The sequence below is a fragment of the Apis cerana genome, linkage group LG14 (assembly GCF_029169275.1).
Source record: "Apis cerana isolate GH-2021 linkage group LG14, AcerK_1.0, whole genome shotgun sequence".
NCBI classification, from domain to species: domain Eukaryota; kingdom Metazoa; phylum Arthropoda; class Insecta; order Hymenoptera; family Apidae; genus Apis; species Apis cerana.
The window spans coordinates 3870447-3894537 of NC_083865.1; the positions used below are offsets into that span (position 1 = coordinate 3870447).

The 24091-nt window shown below is 33.3% G+C and overlaps 1 protein-coding gene across 3 annotated transcripts; it reads right to left on the reverse strand.

The window, feature by feature from the left end:
* Positions 1–1088: 1088 nt before the first annotated feature.
* LOC108004392 (protein gooseberry-like) lies at positions 1089–23778 on the reverse strand. Of its 3 annotated transcripts, none has more exons than XM_062085139.1 (6): positions 23619–23778; positions 12975–13288; positions 12310–12436; positions 7869–8040; positions 7367–7651; positions 1089–3503 (listed from the first exon to the last, which is right to left on the reverse strand). In XM_062085139.1, exons 1-6 carry the CDS (start codon positions 23671–23673, stop codon positions 3242–3244), a joined length of 1215 nt encoding a protein of 404 aa, XP_061941123.1. In that variant the 5' UTR covers positions 23674–23778; the 3' UTR covers positions 1089–3241. The 3 variants fall into 3 exon arrangements, with proteins under 3 accessions (XP_061941123.1, XP_061941122.1, XP_061941124.1); XM_062085138.1 differs by having other exon boundaries at positions 12310–12439; XM_062085140.1 differs by having other exon boundaries at positions 12310–12439; positions 23615–23742.
* Between the last annotated feature and the right edge of the window lie 313 nt (positions 23779–24091).

Sequence of the window (24091 nt, forward strand, 5' to 3'; positions counted from 1 at the left end):
TTCTTACATGCATATCTTGTTCGTTGGAGCAATTAAAACATTTGTATGGCTGCGAAAAGACGTCGTATAAAAAAAATTCACGCCAAATAGGTGACTATTAATCAAATTTTCAATTGAAAGAAAACACACGTACAAAAAAATTGCCCCAAGAAACAAACGTATCGATAAAATTAACAGATCTGCAAGCGTGTCGTTCCAGGTCGAAAGTTAAGAAGAATCGAGCGAATAGTTCTGCCACGTTACCTTTGTACAAACGAGGCAAAAAGTGGGAAGGCCGACCACCTACTTCGACTGCACAATGGGCCACAAATGCGTGGCGACAGGAGCAACAGATATACGGCAGGCTGATTGCTCGTTGTCGCTGGAATTCTCGATTGTCGGCTCTCCTTCTGCAGGGAGAAGTATTCCATTGCCGAAAGCTAGTGTCTCTGGTATACCGAGAGTTGATCAACAATTGGACGACCGAATCGGGACCAATCGGAGGCAGGTCGTTTTATTAAATGTAATTTAATAGCTACGCCCACGCTATGGTGAATAAAGTTAAGAAGAATAGAACATTTTGCTTATTCCAAGTTTTTGATACGATTTGTGAACGGATTTGTTGCAAGGATAACGGTAACTCAAAAATTGTTAATAATAATCGTATTTCTTTGTTCTTGTATTATTAACATTTATTCATAAACTATCAAATTTGAAATTTGAAATTTTCTGTGCGTTCTTGTAGGGAATTGGAAAGATTCTCCTTCTTTCTCGACGATTACGTAAAAATGCAATAGAGTAAGATAAATACATCTAATATTTTGTTTTTTTAGGAGCGAAGCACTGCACAAGACGAAAATATTAAAAATCGTAAGATAAATATAATATATTTAATAATAATATATGATGGTATAATGACTTCTTTAGGCAACTTATAATTTGGAAATTATTTTAAAGTATTTGAAAGTTATTTTTACAGATGGAAATTCTTTGTCGCAACTTTGAAATAATGATGGATGTAAGCCTATATTACATATTAGAGAATCGAATAGAGGAATCAGGATAAGGATAATCGATAAAGTGAAAGTAATAAAATAATGAATCAACAATTCCTTTTAAATGTTCTTTTATTCTGCAACAATGAATTATATATTGGCAATTATAATTAATGAGTACAAGAATATTATGTGCATCGAATAAAATCGTCTTTGTACATAATAACCGCAATTAACTGGCCAATTAAATCATCGAATCGATAAAGTCGATTATTTATCCAATAATAATTGTTTTCAATAGATATTTGACCATCTTTTAAAATATTTTATCGTTCTCTTATTAAAAAACAAATTTAATCAGTTTTCGACCATCGTCAATTTTTTCAAAGAGAGAAAAGGCAATGTTAAGGCACCTCGTAGTGACTCGATTAATTACCAATTACCATAATTTTTAACTATACAAAATAAAATCTAAAAATAGAAAATTTAGAAATATATGGAATTATAACAATATTTTATTGCATAATATACGCAATGTTTCTCTCATCGTCTCAGTTTCGAAAATCTTTTCGATTTTTTATAAGCAGTTTATTTACAACTATTTAAGTAATAGTTCAATAATAGTTCGTATCAATGCTGTCAAATGTCAAACAAAATTTCTATGATAATTTAATTTTTCTTATAATGATGGCTTAACGCGTAGAAAGTGACTTAAATGTAAATTCCTTCCATTAGGAATTTTCCTTTTTTTTTTTTCTTTCTTCAAATCCGTGGACAGCAATATGGTTATATAAATGTTAATAACTCTTTAGGATAATTGTTAGTGTCATTGGGCATAGATTTATTAATCATATAATAGGGATACTTAAATATGCACATGTTAATTAATGAAATATGATTTAAACTGTACAGAATAGTGAATATACGTGAACCTTATTTAACAACAATAATAATTATCAACAAATTTTATGACTTCTTAATAACGAGTTCATTAAACAACTATATTTTTAATGATTTCGCAAAAAAAAAAAAACAATTTAAAGCACAGTTGTTAATATACATATTTGAAAATGTAATATTAAGGCATAATCTTCTCAAGTATCTTATCAACGCCAAAAAATAATATGAATGACTTTCTATCATCCGTAACATTCGAGTATTAATGAATAAATACAAGCCTCCAAAAATTAACGTTTTAAAATTCTTCTTCCGAAGAAAACAATAACTTTAAGGATCTAAAAGAAATTAAGATACCTTAAAATATAATTAACAGAAATTATACATACGCTTCATCTCTACAAGAAAAAAAAAAAGAAACGATAAAAACTTACAATAGATATACAATGAAATATTCATGCTATATACACATATTTTCATCTCATGGCAGCTTTAAAATTATAACTTTAAAAATTTCAAAAAGGAGGATTTTTCAATTTCTCCAGAAACAATATATAAATATAATATTTATATCATTCTATGTTAATAGATAGATCTTTATACCACCATTTCTTACAAAGAAGCATTACTTACTATATTCTTTTTTTCATGGTGTTTTGTTGTTTCAATTTTAAAAGGATTGCAATACTTGTGAGATCTTATGAGATCTGATAAAATCATATTTCTTCATTTATAAATATTAATATATGAATAAAGTATCATGTACTTTATTTGTCCATTATTTCTACAATAGAAAAATCGTAGATATCCTTTCAATTTTTCTTCTTTTTATTCAAAATAAGATTTCAATTTTAAAAATTATTTCTTAAAATATCTCAATTTTTTTTTAATAATATTAACGAAAGAATATCTCATAAATATCGCGATCCATCCTACAAATATTCGATCACGATCATAATCTTCGAAGAATTATAAATAAAAAAGAATTAAATCAGTGATTCCCAACCTGTTTTTCAGAAATTCACCGTTATGATTCTTAATTAATCAATAATTTTTAGCGCTTCTTCATATCTTACATATTGTCATATTCCACAGAAAATGTCAAGCTCAATCATCCCCTCGTTATACAAATTTTTTGTTAACCCGAAGACAATAATGCTGTTAGTCAATTCATCGACATTAATCGAAATCTTTGTTAATTTTTCAAATTTTCCTTACCTTATACCATAAGAGAAAAGAGTCACAAATTGCTCATAAATATTAACAAAAGAATATCGCAACTCGAAAAAGGTTGAAAAAACACTTTAAAAAGCTAGATTAAAAACATCGATCTCGCCTTTCCCCCTCCGCCATCTTTTTAACTCCATAGTTCAATGAACTCTGCCACAGACTTGGGACTCTATACCACCCAAATAGGGATAACCACTCTTCGCCTCGCTGGGACTGTGAGGTGTCACGTGATGGTTTATCGCTGCAGGGGTAGGCACCCCCGAGGACGCGCCCTGAACCATACACGCGCTCATATTCGACGCCGTGGGGCTGACGCTGCCGCTCAGGCTGCCCAAATTCAAGTTGCTGGAAGTTAAATTAGAAGCCAGATTGCTGCTACCGTAGTGAGAGGCGTTGAACAATCTGCAACAAGAAAAGAGGAGGTATGCAATGGACGTTTCATTGGGTTCGTTCAAGGATAAACAGAGATAGAGTCAATTCTATTATCCCGTTACGAAAAAGGAAGGAATATAAAAGTTATTAAATCGATTTTAAACGGTTATATATTTGCAAATAAAGATATAATAAAAATATTTGCATAATCGATTAATAACATAACAACAAATCCTCAAACTATATAATTTCGTTTCAACCATCTTCATCTTTCTTTTTCCTTGTAAATACACCTTGCGTCGTCGTATTGAAAGAATCGTCTGGACTCTTCTCGAATCAGTTTGGATTGTGGAGCGGATCCAAGACGAGGTCGATTCACCGAGAGATCACCGATGCGGAAAGCAAGCGTTTTACACCGAATGTAAAGCAACTACGACGAGACGAGGCCACGTTCCAGTATGGAGCAGGGGGCAACCGTATCAAAGTATTAAAAACGCGGTGCAGTTCTGGCCGCGCATAACCTCAGGATGAAATTCTCTTTTCGTTTCTCGCGACGTTTCAAAGTAACCGCCGCGGCCACTTCTCCCTCGTTTCGCAGTGCAATCAAACCTCGCTGCTCGTTTGCAAACCGATACCGAGCGGGCACAAGCTTCACGCTCGCACACGTATACGCGGAGTACGAATCGTTTAGGGCGTGTCGAGGCTGCCAACAACCGATTTCAAAACGGAGTAGCGGCCCTTTTGACCGTTTCGGCACAGCAGCACCGGTTAAGGACCCCTAAAGCGTGCCGATGTTGGAACCATTTAATTCCTCTCCTCTTTCTTTCTCTCTCTCCTCCTCCCTTATCCTCGTGCACCCCCTCTCCGCGCACTTTTTTTTTCCTTTCCCCCGTCCTTTCTCGTCCTCCCTTAATTCCTTCTTCGAAACGTTCCTTCTTCTTGGCACGGTGGTGTGGCGGAAGCTCGAGGATTTATCGACTGTCCCCGTGCCCCGGTCTACGAATCTATTTTCCCCTTAGCCAACCATCATCCCACAAATCATGTTTATTTCTATGGAAGTGTTAATGAATTCCGACGAGGCTTAGCGGGAATGAATAATTTATAATCGACGATTGGTGAAATTAAGGGAGGTTTCTTACGGGACGGGGAGGTTTTTGATCGGAGAAGGAATATGGGATATTTATATCGGTGGGTTGAATCAGGGCTGGTTATCAGAGAGCAATAATTATCTTAAATATTTCTTTTCGAAGGATTGGAGGATTTTTGTGACTTGTGAAATAAAAATAATAGATATCTCGAATGGGATAAAAAATGAACTTATTTGAGAAATGGATTATTTTCACAAGTCGATTTATTATTATTATTATTACTTTTGAATTTAATTAATCCTTGATGATTAGTTTTATAAGTTTATCTCATCAATAATCTGGCAAATTATAAATTCTAGTATATGTGAATTAGCATAGAAAAGTAAATAATTGTAATTCGTGTTGCATAGAAATTTATTATAGAAATTTTCCATTGTTGATGAAATATCTCATTTATTTAGACGAAATTAAATAAAAAAACGAAACTTCAATTATTAATAATACCTTACCAATCGATAACTTCGCTATCAAAACTCACTTATATCTTTCCTTAAAAAATAAAAAAATCCCGAAAATTTTAAGTGGTCCTAATTCGACGACCAGGAACCATATCATTTTCTTTTCGTTTTTTCCCCGAATCTTCCCGAAACCTCTTACACGATTAATATTCATTTCATGCCTCGCATGTTCTTTCGCTCTTTAAACATCCCAATCTCCTTTAAATTTCGCCAGAATTTCATCATTGTCGCATAAAAATCCCTTCCAATCTTTTTCCAATCGGTAAATTAACCACCAAAATTTCCCATTTATACCTTCAATCCCACCGACACGACACAACGACGATTAAATTTATCGTAAAAAAATCCGCTGATGATTATTGCGCGCGTAAGAACGGAATCCATAAAACGCATGCGCGTTAAGCGCGCCGCGCCTCGCCGCGAAATTCAAACGGCGGTAATATCGTCCGAGTCGAATCGCGTGGCGCAATCTCGTCCAATGAGATTTTCATGCTTGTGCAAGTATCGAGGAGCCGATAAAATGGATGAGAAACGTTCGTTGTAATGAAAGAATTTGTAGCAACCGAAAATCCGTGGCGGTCGAGGTCGTATTCCGCTTCCGGGGTGAAGGAGAAGGCCACGAAGTCTCCTCCCCGGTTAAAGCTGGATCATCGGCGAAGATCAAGACCCGCGTTGGATTATTAGCCGGTAGCGTTTCATTACGGGGGCCGAAGAAGCAACATAATTGAGGACCACACAGAAAACGTGTTGGTGGGGTCTCGACTGCCTCACCATGCCGACCAAACGGCTCTCTCTCTCTCTCTCTCTCCTTTCTTTCTTCTTTTTTTACTCTTTCGTCTCACCTGTTCCATCTTTTCAAGCTTTCTCTTTATCCTCGCTGCTTTTTCCTGCTTTTTCTGGAGAGATATATCTCTTTCGGGATTCGTTGAGAAGACTTGAAATTCGCATAGTTGGGAAGAAATGGAATTCAAAGAAATTATTTTGTAGAGATATTTCTTCAATACGTATCGTGATCAAATGGGGAACGAAAATGAAAATTATTGTATATATTGGCATTATAAAAATTAATATGATAATATGTATGTATAATAATGGTATTTCTTTAATGAAAAGTGAAATAAAAGAAAAAAATGATGGCAATATATCTTCAGTGATTAACTATAATATTTTTCGATGTAACGAATATAATAATATTCGTTTCAATTCATTTTAAACAGATTAATTTGATAAAAATTAAATGATGGTAATTTTAACTTAAAATCTAATGGACAATTTATATATATATTCAATGGAAATTTTTCTTAAAATTTCTATTATCGTAATAAATTACTACTACACGTGCTCATAAAGATTTCGAAATTTTTCATTAATTTTTTTAGAAAAATGCACTTAAATCACGATATGTAAAAAGATAATTCATCGATTTTCTAAAATAACTCTAAAATTTAACAAAAAAAAAAAAAAAGAAATTTGAAAAGCAATCGCTCAGTTCAATTTCCTCCTCTCGTTTCTCTCTACTTCCCAGATTCCACTTTCAATTTCTCACTACTTCTCCTAAGACTTTCGTCGTTTGCGGTCTGCGTTGCAGCGAATTGGCCTCTGCACTCGGCGTGTAACAGCACGCTGCAGCAGGCGAGCATTTCGCCAACCTGTTATTACGCCACAATGGCTGAATTAATTGTTCGAAACACCCCGTGAGCACAAGCTGCTCCGCTCTTTCTCCCGGATTTCTTCCCTTTTTTCTGCTACGCTTTCCCCTCCGCCAGTTTTAAACGTCCGGGATAATGTATCTCTACCCCGACAACGTGTACTTTGCTTCGATAGTGGACCTCGTGGGGGGTCCTTCTTCCTCTTTAGCTTTTAAGTTTTGCAAAATGAGAGAATTAGCGGTGACACGAAATTTCACGAAATCGGGATATCTTATTAAAGTTATTCGCGAGTTTAAAAAAAGTTTGAAATCGATGTTTTTGAAATTAGAAAATTTAACAATATATAAATTATATCCTATCATGGACGATTATTCAAAAATTTTTAAGTTAAACTCGTACGTTTCGTTTAATCTTAATAACAAAAAAAAAAAAAAGAAAAAAATGGTAGAATTAAGATTCGTTTCCGTCGAGAAAATCCCGTAATTATTTTGATTGAATATAGAAATTATTTCGAGCAAACTACATTAAATCACAGGATGAATGATTACATAAATGATTGATTCAATGAGAATTCAAGTTGGCAGGATTTCAGCCTCGTTTTGATCTTTGATAAAAATCTTTGATAAATATTAACTCACCCATAATTCTCGGCAGTCGGTCTTGGCCACTGTTGCTGAGCAGCGTAGTAATTCTCGCTATAGTTGTAATGCTGAGGATAGCCGGCCGTGGTTGCTGCGGCCGCAGCCACCGATGCTTGCCCATAGCTCTGATAACTTTCAGCACTGCTACCGTAGTGCTGTGTTTGAAAGGATTGCAAGCTCATTGTGTTGAAAGCGTTTAATTGTTGACTGTTCAATTGTTTGCGAAGCCTTGCTCGCCTGTTGCTGAACCACACTTGAACACGTGCTTCGGTCAAATTTGTTCTGGAAATAACAATAAGATCGAGATTCTAGATTAATCACTTTATTAAACTGTTAAAAGAAACAAATTGGACAAATATATTTTGCTTTCTAATCTTTTCTCTTTCTCTCTCTCCCTCTTTTTTTTTTTATTAAACGTTTTAATATTCTTCAAGATATTTTATTGTTCGACGTTTAAAAATCGACGTTTTAAATTTTAAAATATAAAAAATATAATTACTTTTGCGCCAATTCTTCTCTGGTGTACACATCGGGATATTGCGTTCGATGAAAAGCTGCTTCGAGTTGTTCCAATTGTTCACCGGTGAACGTGGTCCTGCTTCTACGTTGCTTCCTCTTCAAAGCGATTCCCGGTTCACTCTCTGTATCCGAATCATCACCGCTACTTCCACCTGAAAAACAACATATATAACGAACATATATTAAAATCCTATGCGCGAAAAATATTTGAAGGAAAAAAATCCAATATCGAGAATAAAACAATTCCATAAAGCTTTCTATTTCTATTAAGAATAAAAACTGCTGAAAAGGTTCAAAGCGAACGCACAATATCCGAGAATACTTTAAAGGATTGACTCATCGAGGAAATAAAAAAAACTTCTCAAATGAGCGCACTCGACAGATGTATAAACTTTACATCTTTCACGACGACAATAAACAAATCGTTCCCGCGTTATTATTCGGTCGCCTCCGTCCAAGCGATCCCAAGCGAAATTAATTATAGAACCGGCTGTGCGTTTCCTTCGTCTGCGTGACTACATAAAGGAGGAATTCCACCGAGGAACGTCTCTTATCGACGAGGGGAATCGACAAGTAAGGTAAGGTCGAAGAGATATCGTGGATAGATGTTACGGAGCACGCTTCTTAATAGCTGTAAGACGGTCTCCCAGTCCCAGCACGTGCTGCACGTCAGATACCGAAGATAGGAAGCGAGTCGTTCACGCCCACAGTTCACACGCCGGACTCTGCAACCCACCATTAAGGCCCTTCTGATTACAGCCGTGCCAGCCGAACCTATACTAAACTAAAACACCGGAGAAATTAGGGTCCGCCGCGAAGAAATTAAGTTCTTTGACATGTCCCGTCCCACCCGAGCTAAACGAAAGCCTGTCCAACACGGGGATCCGTTGCCTTGTCTCTTGGCTACGGCAACGCGAGCACCGTACCGGAAATCTCTTCTTTCGTCCATCCAATCGAGTTTGAGTTTTACGACAACGTAATTGCGAACGCGCCTGCTCTGACGTTAATTTCTTCGTCTTCCACTGTGCTCCTTGGTTTGGAGGTTAGGTTGGGTTAGAAAACTCGAGGGTAAAATTCTTTTCGCCATATTGGAAGTAGAAAGGAAAGAGAAGTTTAGGATTGAAGTTTGAATTTAATCCATATAAATATTTCAGTCTTTTAGCCTGTTATGTATATAAATATAACTTTGGATGAAAAAGTTGAAATAGATTTGGAATTTTGAATATTATATTCTGGTATAATTAATTGAATTTAAAGGTATTGTACTTCAATAAATTGAATATATGATAAAAATGAAATTTGGAAGATAGAAGAATTGGTTATTTTAATTTATATTTTGTGTATATTTATCTTAAAGAGTTGACATAATTTAATATTCCAATTAGAAACAATGTCAATTAATTTGTAAATTGATAAATAATTCTCTCTTAAAAATAAAAATATAGAAACGCTCAAAAATTTCTTTAAATCATTGATTAGAACGAATTTATCGTTGATTATGCGCGCATTTTTGAGTAATAATTCCCTCTTGACTCCGCATCGGCAATTTATGCGTCGATTCCTGAATTAAGTCGATCGATCGACGAGAACGAACGTCTAAATCAATAGCACCTGCGCGAACGTCAGCTCGAATTCATGAAGTTGAACGCCGCGAAGTGCACGGCGGTTTCTTCGAGATTAAAGACCTCGCCGCGGCCGTAAATCCTCGTGACGGTTTGAGCAGAACATCTAACCATTTCTCGAAGCCTTCACGCTTTCCACGACTAGTCAACGCTCACCTATATCGCGGTTTCGTTCAACAAATAACAGAAAACGTCTTGATTGTTCGCGCTTCATTGTTTGTTCAATCTGTCCGCATCATTTTTTTTTGTCGTTGATTAAAATCGTCATACGAACAACATGATCGAATTATATGCATTCTTTAAAATGTTTCTTTATTACGACATAGAATTTAATTATTTATCGCGATACAATCATATAGTTAGAAATTAATAATTTAGATTATGCTATAATTATTATATTCCTTTTCAAAATCTATAAATCCGTTTGATCAATTGAATTTATACGTAAAAAAAAAATCTACGCTAAAATTGCGTAACATTCCACGAATCAATTAATACCATCCTTTACCCTCGATTCATTTAAACGAAAGAAGCAAAATTCTCGTCGCACGTTCGAAAATTCCATCCGAACGAAACAAATATCGTTACGAGATCCACGACATCGGGCTGTCAGACAGTGCACAATGCACAGACAAGAGAACCGCAAAGGGTGAATCGTCCAAAAAACCATGTAAACAATTACTAGTCAAGATGGACAGTTATTATCATTATCCCTGACAGTTTCGCCCGACTACCAAGATCTGCGGAACGTCTAAATCAATAGAGGCCGAGCCCCGTTGTTCCTCGAACGAAAACGGCAGGCTTGCCATGGTGTTGGCGGTTTGTAAGATTAGAGGCAGCCGGATACGGAGCACGAGAGACCACACGCCGCGTGTGTACGCGTTCTTCCACCTCGTGTCCTCTCCTTCCGCTCTCTCCCGCTCGACCTTCTACCTTTTTACCTTCTCTTCTGGCGCGGTTTTTTGCGCGCCCGCCACCTTTTTCCTTGTTTTTTTTTTTTTTTTTTACCTTTCCGTTTTGTATTAACTGTTCGTTTCGTTTCTAACGAGGACGACGGTTAAAAAAAATGCTCGGGTCGAGCGTTTGCATATGATTCCGTTTAAAAGATCATGGCATTTGAATCGTGGAAACGATTGCGAGAAGAGAGACATTCGTAATAAGATTTAATGACGAAAATAATTATCAAGAATCAAGGATTAAGGAAAAGAAATAACGACGATCGAGGCGATGAAAGTATTTTATATATTTAATAATTAATAACGATTATTGAGTCGATAAATCTTTATCTCGATGAAAAAAAGATGTATGATTGTTTCTGCCAAGTGTAAAATAACTTATTAGTTTACTTAACGTTTTGTTGATCAAAACATTATAATTACTTTTCAATTTTTCGAACTTCAAAGAATGTCTTTATGAAAAAAAAAAGGAAGAAAGAAAGAAAGAAGATAATTCGCATTATCGTTTCCATTATCAACCGTTCGAATTGAAAAGAAAATATCACAATTATCATTAGCATCGACAAATTAATTTGCACGAGGCGCGGATTATCCAACGCAAGAGAAGAATTGATTCGCCTGATGAGGAGGAATACACACCGAGATTATTCCTTAAGAAAGAAGCGCAATCGTAGCCGGCCCATTATACCTTCTGTAATTTTATTCCAAGGAAAATATGATCGTGAGAATACAAACTTCGCTAAATCATGCAACATTTCACTTAGAAGACACCTTATTCCAGATTCCATTTCAAAACTACGAGACTTGTTCTACAACGTAATTTCAGGGGCGAAAATGAAGATTTGTTCGTTTGTTACGCGATGGCGCGAACCGATCAACAGGTAGGGGCCATCCAAGGGGTTCTTGCGTCGGGGTTGCAATTCCAGGCGTACATCTAATCAAAACTAAATCTTCCCGACAAGGTAATAAACTCGACACATCTACGCGCCACGGGACGCCTAATATTTCTTCGTGAGGTTCACCGCGCCAATAAATAAAAAAGGAAGGAACTCCCTTTACGTCCGCCGGCCGGACCTATATTCCTGTTAATAATCTCTTCCTGCCTCCCCTCCCCCTTCCCCCCGAAACTATTCAAACTTCGAGCGAGCAAAAGTTTCGCGATGAATAGATTTATCCAATGATATTCATCATTGGTGATTCCTCCACGGCGTGGATGGGGAAAGTTTTTCGCGATTTAGATAAAATTTATACGATTGTTATTCACTCTCTATCGTTATACTTTATTGTCGTTCCTTTGCATCCGCTTTTTTTTTTTAATTGACAAGATTGAAATCGTTGATTGGTCGTTCTTTTGAAAATGTTCAAAAGTCATGGGTTCGTCGCGGGTTTTAGGGGGTTTTATCGTGCAATTCATCTGTAAGAAGTATATCGTAATAATCGAAAAAAATTACAAGTTACACTTGCTCGAATCGCGTTACTTTTTTCACCCAATCAAAAATATTACCAATAAGTATACCCGTGCGTGTCATTTATCGTTCCGGTCGAAAATTAACTCGATTAATATAGAGGCGCACTGTAATCACGCTTATCGCTTCAATTCGCCTCAAACGTTTCATTTACGTCGATCTACTGGTTTACGCGGTGCTAAAAACGATGAATTTTGCACGTATCAATCGTGAACATCTTTATCGGTTCCCTGCGTCATTTTCCATCGATCTTTTTCTTTACAGTTCTATGAAGCGCGATGATAAAAGGAATCGAGGAATTTTGTATTGATATAAATCGTATACGGTGAAATTACGTGAAAATTTGATTTAAAGAGAAATATGACGAGAAGACTCACCGAGTATCCCGTCGATGGAATGATTTCGTCGAGGGTCATCCCCGGGACGAGTCTGATTCGTAGGGCCACGAAGAAGCCTCGAGATACTGGAAACTGACGGTGCTGACGCTTTGTCACAGATACCATCCTGCTGGCAGAACCACGTTGGACCAGTTAGTATACTAATGGAAATTAATCAAACTTTATTTTCTTATTTTTCATTGAATCTCCAATGATTACACTTTAAAATTTATAATTTTACGTTATTTAATTGCTATAAGAAAATTAAAGTTTTATATATATATATCTTCAAAAGGAATATATCATTAAACTCAATGTAGGAGGAAAGTAGAAGTGTAAGATCTCTTTTTGAAAATTTCTAGTATTACTTATATGATTAATGCTAACTTTTGATTTATCACAAGTGATTTATCTTGTAATTGCTTAATCTAGCTCAATATATTTACACGTCATTAGTTATTAGTTATGATTTCTCCTGTTCAAAAGTTCCATTATATCATTAGACAATGCAAATGCTTGCGCAAAATTTAAATATCTATGCAATAATCCAAAGAATATAGAAAAAAAGGAAAAAATAAATTCGAACTTTTCGATTCATACAAATCTTCTAATCAATTTGCATAAACATTTGCAATCTATCTATCATACAGACATTATCAACAGACCTTTATCAATTTCTCACGAATCTCCCAGCTGAATATCCCAGGATTTTGTCTCTTCATATCCTCGATTCTCGCCTCTACTTCCGGCGTTGCGACTCGTGGTTTGCTACCACCTATCACACCTGGCCTTATCGATCCTGTTTCTTGATAACGATTCAAGATCTTCGACACACATCCATGCGAGACTCTCAATTGTCTAGAGATCACGCAAGGTCTAACCCCGGCTGCCGCCATTTCCACGATTTTTAAACGAATGTGATTTGGTAGTGGGCGCCCATTGATGAAAACCCCTCCAAGTTGATTCACACGACCTTGACCTGCAAGAAGAATGAAGATAATGTAAAATCCGCTTTATGATATCGAGAAGCGTGGGAATTAGCGTGGATGGAAAGCGTATTAACCTTACCACGAATTACGAAATCATATATGTTCAAAGGAAATTGTTGTTGAATTAAAGCGCGTATTGCGATACACAGGGGATTACATTTTCTTAAATTTTTGAATTCGATATTAAAAATTATTTAACACGCACGATTGAATGTGGAAAAAATGGAATTTCTCTCGTGCAAGATTTCTGGTGATTCTTGGAAGGCATTTAAAATAATTTAACTTTAAGGATTTTTAGTTAAGACATCGTTACGAGTTTCTTAAGAGACTTAAAGATGTCTTACAAATAGGTAATTATTTTTGTGTTGTATAATTATTATTAATTATATTGCTATATGTTTTCATGTATACAGTCAATAGGATAGTCTCTCTTGTTTGAAATATTCTGATTTGTGATACGACATATTTAAGATGTCCATATAATGTCTCCATGCCTACCTACCTCTGTGTAAATTATTGCATCTCTTAAGTATTGAAAGTATTTTCATCTAGAGAAAAGAATTTCCAAGAATCAATAAAGAACAAATATTTTGATATGGAATAGTTAGCGCATTAAAAGTGAATGCTTATTTAATAAAATGATGTGCTAATTTTTTTTTTCTTTATTTTACACAATCAAAACTTTAATGCAAAAATTCTTTTTTGCTCGTGCGAAAGAAAACTAAAGAATAACAATTAAACTTCGAGATTAATTAAATTTAATATCCTAATAACTCGATATTTCATTTCAAGAAGCGAAGAAAAGATGCAAGATTAAAATTGAACCGATGTTCCGTTAATTAGAGTATGGAAAGACTCGTACAAGTAGCACCATTCGAAAATCATCCGGCGTACGTTTCTGTAACATGTGTTAATTAATTTCCCTCACGGTCCTCGTCAATTTGTATATTCACCGTAAATTTGCATTAAAACGAAAAACGACTGTCGCCGCAACAAGCAAATGGCCACGACTTACTACATCGCGATATAAAGTTTACGACGCGCTCCGGTAATTGGATGCGATAAAGAACCATTGTTTCAAACGCATTGCTCGAGGGGGTGCAAGAGTTCTCGTAAGTCTTCCCGTCTATAACGTCTTATTTCTTAGAGTAATCCTAGACGAAACGTTGAACTCTATGTCCGTGTCCGTGGATATTTTATCCGCTATCCGTCTCTCCAATCCTGTGATAAGAAAAGATGGATATTGCAAGTGATTAACTTAACGATTCGAAACCTACAATAGCATGGTTACTAGGGTGGAACGAAATGTATTGGCAAAATTCTTTTTTTCCTAATCACTACTTTCCTAAGTTTCTTTTGTACATTTAAAATCGGAATTTGATCGATAGGTCTTTTTTTTATTAAATTTTATTAAATTTTTTTATTAGCAACTCAAAATAATTTAACTTCAACTTTCAGGGAATAATGTTTTTTATTATTCAAAGTTAGCAAGTGGTATTTTGTACAATTAAAATTAAGCAAAAAGTCAATTCAATCAAAAGTATGATTTAGAGATATATACGATGAACTTGTGCAATTTTTTGAATTCAATAACAACATAGCGAACGAACCTTAAGATTATTCTACAAATTATAAATAATCCAATAAATCGAGATCAGATTCAAAAATTTTGCGAGTAGTTTAACGCGCAAAAGTACTTTGCACTAGAAAACGTAATAGATCAATATCTGCCAACATCGATCCGAAAAAAAACTTTTCTTCCAATTTCAATGGTGGAAAAAGAAAAAGAGAAATAGGCAATCGTGAGGAGAGAGAGCTAACGACTCGCTAAAAATTGATAATCATCGTAGTAATGGGCCTGTCGTTACACCGAGGTCCACCATTGGTAACACCTGCTACGAAAAACTTCTGCTAATTACCACGGCATAATTCAAAAAGGCAGCACCCCACCAGCGCCTCCATCGGCCGTTTCGTGGTGCCGCCAAAGTAGTCCCGTTTCGTCATTCATCAACTCCGCGAGATTTACATCCCCCACCCCTGGGGCCCCGTATGGCCCGTAAGGACATATCCACAAGCGCGTGCAACGCACACACCGCACACTTAGGCGGTATCGTCGCGTACGTACCGGCCCTCGGACACCTCTCATGACGTCAGTCAGGCCGCGGGGCCCGACGGGATTACAGGCAAGATCAAAAGGCGCCGACCGCCGCCGCCGACTCGATCTCTCTCTCCCTCTCTTTCTCGCTCTTCGCTCGCTTCTCCTCTTCGTCGAGTCGTGAGCTCAGGCCCAAAACGGGCTCGAAACCCTGGTCACGGATTGGGTCTCCTTCCCCTTGGGCCCTACTCGTGCGACAATACGTGAAATTTTCTGCATAACCAACCTCCGTGACCTCCGTTACGAAACGTAGTGGATATTGTATATCTTGAATCGATGGATTAACTTGTAATCGGTGATCTGGCTTGGTGTGTGGGATGAAGATGTAGAATCGTGGGATGGATGTGCGTGTTGAAATTTGTGTTTGGAAGAGAAGTTTAAATTTTAAATATCTGAACTTGATACTTGATTAATGCAGTTTGAAAAATTTTCGATTCGAAAATTATTTTTGATAAAAAATTGATTTTGTTAATTTTAATTTGTTATGATGGAAAAATATTGATCGATGTTTCTTGATTAATTTTTGATATATTTGTGAATATTGTGAAGAATTTTATTAATTTGATGAAAACTTAATCCAATTTAAAATAAAATAAATCTAATCTAATCTAACTCCTAATCTCAAATCCAATAATACTGATAAAAATACCTTTATTATTCCTGTTCCCATATGTAATAAACTTTGTGATTGATTCTTCTCTGAATTTAAATACATATAATGGGAACAAGATGGACGTAAAATTCTCGTTTGTTTCATAACTAAGCATTGTACGAATCTTTCGTAACTCGTATGATTTTATTTGCGCTTTAATGGACTTTAACACGAGTCACGGATCTGAATGTTCGACAATCAACCGCGTGAACAAGTCTTTTAGTTCTGTTTTCATTCCTTCCCGTGGTGAATATCGATGAACGTTTATTACAGAACCCCAGCAAAACCCTCGCGAATTATTCTAGGCATACTTAAACGATCATTTTATCTTCATGATCTTCATTTTCTTTAAAATTATTATTTTCGAATATTAGAATAGGATAACAAAGAAAAAATTATTCATTTTAATTGTACGATATTTAATTATTCAATTTGGAATTTGCTTTAATATATTTTTTTCTTTCTCGAATCAATCAATTTCCATTAAGATCTAATATCGCACCAATATATAATTAATTTTGAAAATATTTTGTGATTTTTTTTTCTAAAAATTATTTGAACATAATTTAAAAATATTTTTTTTTTAATGGAATCTAACAAAGAAATTTCTGGCAATTTTATTTCCTATTTCCTATTTATGATTTATGACTTATGATTTATGATTTATGATTTATGATTTATATCAAATAAATTTCAAGTTGTTTAATTCCAAATAACAAAAGTAACAATTTAAAATTTTTGAAGTATGAAAAAAAATTTAATTCAATTTCCTTTCTTACAAATGACCATTAATTCATTCGATAATTCCTCCTCTTTTATATCGTTACTTCGATTCCTCTTAAATCCAATTCAACGAATCTCAAAAAAAAAAAGAGGAGCTCAATATTTACTACTAAAAATTAATTCAAATCATAAATCTTCCTTCCACATTGTCCTTATTACATCCACTATGCCCAAAAATCCCCTTTATTCACATCCTAATTTATCCTAATTTATATAATTAAGAGACCTGGTTACTCCACGTGTTTTATTTTTAAATCCTATTTCTAAATTACGAAGATATTACTTCCTTCAAAGCGATTCAAAAGAGTAAAAAAAAAAGAAGAAAAACTTTCGACTCATTAACATGCTTGAAAACTTTATATCTCGTCGCGGAGGTAAGACCACCCCGTAGAAAAGATAAAAGAGGGCCGATCGAGTGCGGAATGATCGAGAAAATAATTTCCAGCATGAATTATTGATAACAGGTAATTGATTGTGGGCGATCACGCTAATATCCATGATCGTGCCGATATGAAGCGATAGGGGCTTCCCCCGATTTGAATTCGCTCGACGCAACTCGCATTATTAAAATTTACCTTCGGGCATCGCTTGTGTTGGACAATGATGTGCCGGTATTTGTTGGACAACATCTATTTGACTAGGAATAGCCGCGATCAAGTGCTTTAATTTATCAAACTCGAGCCTCGAGAAAAAGACCACTACCGTCACCTTCTGTCATCAATAACGAAGATTCTTTTTTTTTTCCTTTCTTTTTTTTTTCTTTTCTTTTTTTTTTTCGACGTTATTACGCGTCATTGTGCCATAAAATTTTATCTTCGACATGTTACGTGATATCGTAACGACATTTTACTACCCCTATATTATCCCTGTATTACTTATTTTGCAAATTCATTACACTGTCATACACGCGTTTTAAGGTTATATCTATTTTATGCAAGATGTCTTTTCTTTGATAGAGAATAATAATCTTTTATGTTCTGAGAGAGCTTCTAATATGTATTAATATGTAGTTAAATGTTAAGTAATGCCTTCCTTAAGAGAAGGATCTTCTAATATGTGTTTTAACGAGTGCTTAAAGGTTGAAAGATTTAGAAGAGAGTTACAAAATTAGAAAGAGATTTTTCTTTTCTTAAGGGAAGAGATGAGCCTTTATCGATGTTTCCTGATCATTACCATTAATGCTAATCTTATCAATATTATTTTATTTCGCTTCTCCCATTTGATATTCAAGAGATTCAACGAAGAAAGGAAAAAATTTAACATTAAATAATTATTTTTAAAGATAATTAGTTGAATGGAAATAATCATTATCAAATTTCATTCACTCACTTCAACCAAAACAAAATATATATACGAATATCCTCTCATATATCTTCAAGTATCAAAAAAAAAAAAAAAAAGAAGACCAACCTAACGAACCACTTAACCTAACTTAAAAATCTATAACCGCATGCCGATACGAACCGATTTTTCATTTGCTCGATGGCAAAACAAACCGCTCGTTAACCGTGTGCTGCTCTCGCGATCGGGAGAATCAATGACCAATTCCAGTTCGTTTCGAATAGCGTTCGTAACCGAATGATAAATGAGGAATTGCGCAAACAATCGGGTCCACGGTTACGAGGGACGTGTCCCGATCGGTAATGTCGGCCTCGATGAAAAGGGGAAACGTTCCATACCGGCACGAGAGGAGGAAGAGGTGGCCAGTGGTACCTGAGTGGGAGTATACCGCATGTAACCAAGAGGGATGCATGTACTTAACGTTCGGTGTGAGTTCCGAGTTGCAAAGGCTTCAATCAACGTGCCGTCGCCCGGGGCCTATCCGATATCAGACATTAGGTACCCACGGCTCCGGCTACGTACTTTAACTCTTTCACGTTCCGACGCCCACGAGCGTGGCCTGGCGAGGCAGCGGTGCTGCGCTTCTTTCGTTCATGGGTACGACGTAGAACGAGGAAACGGCCCCAAACGCGATGTTTAACCCCTCGAAGGTGGCCTTCGCGCGGTTACAATCCGGTAAGACCAATTTTTTGGATAGAGGATCCAAATCGAGGATCTTATTTAAAGGGATGCGAGTGATTTTTTTTTTTTTTAAGTCGTTTAGATAAGATTAAGTATAATTTTGTAAATAATTTATAAAAGTATAAATGTATGCTCTGATATTTTTTTCTATATTTTTTATGATAATTCTTCTTTGTGATAATTTGTCGAAAGTCTCTGTTGGGAGTAGATATCGTTAAGGGAACGTGATATTTTCGAAATTTAAGTCGAGGATGTGTAATTTTGTGAACAATTTTAATTCGAGAGATATCTTGTTTTGGATTTTTGTTAAAGATTCCTGTTTCACGCGAGATATTTGAAGTTAAAGGTAAAATTAATTGGTTAAATCATTTAAACATAATAGTGTAAATAATTTAAAATTATCATTCGGAGAATATTAAAATTGCTAAGCTAAACAAAGGATAAAAATATAATATTTGAATATACATATTTATTACAAGAGAATTTAATATTGACATTTATAAATGACAAAAATGATATTTTTCGTTTTTTGTAAGTAATTCTATAAATTTTAGTATCGTATATTTTGTGCACAAAAATGAATTAAAAGAAAAAAAATGTGTAATCAGTCTGTATAAGATCTGGAGAAAGTGTGAGTTATGCATTGAAGAATGTCTCTGAGCACATATAAGGCTTGGTATGCAAGATAAAGATTTATTGCGTTCGATATTTCATTCTGTATCATTATGCTGGAAGTAATGAAAAGTATGTTGCAAGAAAAAATAAAGTAATATATTTCAGATATTTCTTTTAATTAAAGGTTCAGTTTCTGATTGCTTGATAAACTTGTAAAAAACGAACATAATTTGTAAAAGGTATTCGGCACTAAATATAAATATAACTAACTGGAGAAAAACTTGATAAGTCACGTTTTAATTTTTAAAGTTGAACTCGTAGAGTTTGTACCGTAGATACATATTTACACTTACTGATTTATATTTACTGATTCAAATCATTAGATTTAACACATTATATAATATACATTTCATTTTAATTATTAGATAGACAAAAACGACCAATAAAAATAGATTATTATATCTTTATTTTTTATTGAAATCAAAATTATTTTTCCTATTAACTTATATGGATAAAAAAACTATTTCCATCATAGATATAGATTTTTCATTTATAATTCTAAAATTAATGAGTATTGTTAAATTTGTTATCATTAAAACAGAGATATCTATTTATTTGAAATAGACATTTTAAAAATTATACTTTTTCTAGAATAATTATTTGATCAAAATCATATTTATATATCAAAAAATATATTATTAATGGAATGTAAATAACCAGTATTCTTCAGGATACATGAATTGCTGAAATTTATCACATTGAATTGCTTTTAAAGTAAGTTACTCAACACTATATTTCAAACGAAGTCTGCATGATTTGCTAAACGGAATCATTTACATCTTTCAATAACTACATTCTCTGTCGGAATAATTTCTTCCTATGACACAGCTATTATGACGATTACAAAAATTTGAAAATCAATCAGAGATTATTAATTTGCAAATATTTTTTTATTAAAATTTAAAAAGAGATTTTTGTTTCCTATTATTTTCATTTAACATCCTAAAAAAGATACTTTGCCATTCTACGTGTTTAACCCGATATTCAATCTTAATTTCGATTTTAAGATACATATATATATACTTTTTGGTGTTATAATTTTTCCATTCAATGTTTAAAACTACATATAATAATTTATATTATATAGATACTTACACTATAGATACATCAATGCAAAAATACTTTTGTAAATTCAAATAATAAACAGTTTTTGAAATGTTATTAACTCAGAGCCAATTAGAATAAAATCTCAAGTATTGCATCAAAAAAGATAAAAAGATTAAAAAAAAGAAGTATCATTATTTCTAAACATTTAGTTTAAACTATATTCAAAATAGTAATAAAATAGCAACAACAGCATCTTCTTATTTCCATAATAATAATAATAATTGAACTCGTAATGGAGATCGTGTTTCGAAGTGACGAACGCGCATGCGCCTACTTCACGCGCGTTTATTCGAAACCTTTGATCACTTCCGATGGAAAATAATGGCCGAAACTCTGGCCCGAATTAATTCACGCTTTCGCGGACTCAAATTAAATGTTTTGCGTAACTCGAAGATGAAATGCGTTCGAAAAAGGTCACTTAAAGCGTGGAAAGGGGAAAAAAGACAAAACGGGCGCAAGAGAATAATTCACTCAAAGCGCATCGTAAAGCCATTAACATCGGCTGTAAAAGTTCTGTCTGCTCTTTGAAAAGAAGACTGACGTCGATATATTCGCAAAATATAAATGTTAATATTGTTGATCATTGTTTGTGCAATCTATTCCTATTCGTCAAGTAAATAGTTATTTAAAACTATTTTTCAAATTAATTCGATTTAATTCAATTTTTTAGTAATACGAATATATTTTAAAAATTAGGCATTTTTAAGTAGATCAAAGGATTGTTCAAAAAGAGAAATAATTTTTACTGAATCGTGAATTTTTATGTACAGATATAATATGAATATATAAAATACAGGTATTTACTTAATATGCAAAAAATATATAAAACAATAACGTACAATGCTCGATAAGTAAAACAAATTTCTATTTATGTTTACAAAAAAACAAATTTTAATCTAATATTTGTGTATAAAAGTGATAAAAATGAAATAAGAGATGTAAAAATAATAAGATCGCTTTTTATATTTAATTTAGATTTATATACTCTTAAATTATTTAAGAATTAATTTGAATACTTATAAATAATGAATATACATTACGTTGTATAAGTTGAATATAGGCATATAACTAAATATAAAAAAAAAATCTTACGTGATGGATATAAATAGACAAAAATTATTTATCATCTATTAAAATTCAAAAATGAATAATGATTTAATTATTCTTTTATTAAAACTTCATAAATATTCATAACCTTCAACTCATCATAAATACATTTTATGATTTATTAATTTTATCATTAAAATTTGTGTCTTTGACTAGTTTTTAATTATATATGTATTTTTTTTTGTCATTTCTATTTTTATTATAATTTTAATAATTTATACTTTAATATTCCATAGGTACAGTTGCAAAATGCCCACATCAATCTTAAAATATTAGTAAGAAATTTTTTATAGCTAATATATATTAATAATGCTACTTTAATAATTAAAATAGTGAATTATTTTCAAATTACATCAGTCAAATTATACTATTTATAGAAAATAAATTCTACAAAATAAATATAAAATTTAAATGTTACACAAAAAATTTATACACTATGTGATTAAGTATTTTTGATATTCTTTCTTATTGTTATTATATTATCACATAAATATAGTTTTTATCATCGACAACGATACAAAATATTACACGTTGGAAATAATAAATGGAGATGAATAGAACGATGAACGACAGACTTTTCATCCGATTTTCGCACCTCTTTTTTATATATTATTATGGTTTTTATATCAAATGCAATAATTTACCCTCACTTCATAAATATTTAATAATTCACAGACTCCGTTATTTCATTTTTTTATTTGTTTTTCGAAAAAAAATGATACGTAAATACAATAAACAACTTATAATATAACAAAAATAAAATGTATGAATAAATGAGTATATGATATAATAAATATTTTTTATAATATAAATAATCATTAAATAAAGTATAATAGGAAAAATTATACGTAATTTTTATAAATATTTAGTAATTATAATTATAAAACATTTTTTAAGATAAAGAACAATCTTATTCAAAAATATATTAATACATATTGTTAATAAATTTTCTATTATTGAACGATAAATTTATATTGAATATCATTATATATTATTTAATAATTTTGATAATAAATTTATATAAATTATATAAATATATAAATTAAAAATAAACTCTAAAATAAAAAAAAATACACGAATCAGAAATATATAAATTAATTATTCCTGTATATGTATTCAGTAAATAGAATTTTATAAAATTGAATAATAAATATTTGTTCATTAATAGGTGTCTAGCGAGTAAAAAGCCTTTCTACTGATGTTGCGTCGGACAGCCTTCAATCGTAGGCGTTTATCCGACGGTATATTCCACTAGAAACAACATTGCATGAAATACCACGAAACAGACATTAAGAACAATAATCATAAAAATTTATTTCTTTCAAGTCGATAAACAAAACTGATATTTATTTATTTGTAATAATAAGAAATCTTTTATGTTAGACACGAAATACAATGTATAAATACTGAACAAAAATTTGAATATCAGACAGTGAATCAAAGATAAATCAACCAGAATCAAAATATCACTGGTTGTAAATTGTAAAAAATAAAATTTTTAACAAAAAAATCTAATATAAATATCTATCCTGAATTCAGTTGTTTCTCCAATCTCTATATCGAAGAAATTTTATTAAAATTTGATATAAATATAAAAATACTCGGATAATATTTATTATTATTTACGAATAACGTTGAGAAATTTATGAAACAATTAAAAATCATTATTAGTTACAAAGTGTTAACCAATCAATTCCATAATTCGATTTCAAAAAGAAAAAAATTAAACATCGATCTCATTGATTTTAAAAATCGAAAATTTAAAAAAAAAAGAAACGTGATCAATCGATTCATCTCACCAGATGCAGAACCTACCTACCTTGAAAAGGGTATCCAGTGAAATAAGGTGCCATGTTTAAAGTGCTGACTGCCATCTAGCTAATCGGTTTCTCCGGGACAATCACCAAGCCACCACAAAACGTCAATCGTGGTTAAGAAAAGCCGATATTTAAAAAAAAAAAAAAAAAAAAAAAAAAATGGAACCAGGATCTATCCTCTTCCCTCGAACCACTTCACACGAACCAAGTTATCGGCAAAATAATAATAACGCGGGGAAACGAGCTCGAGATTGGCCCCCTGCAACGAATTATATAACAACCGTGTTCACGAAACTTGTCAATACCCTGTTATGGACGAAACGGAAACGGATCTTATACCGGATGCAAGGTGGAACGATCGTGGAGAGACCTGTTTGCTTCGGGGTCTCGGCTCGAACTGTTCGGGTACCGATTCGAACGGAGGCAAAGGAGGCTGAGAGAGTGAAAAAGAAAGGAAAAGAAAGGTGTATAACAG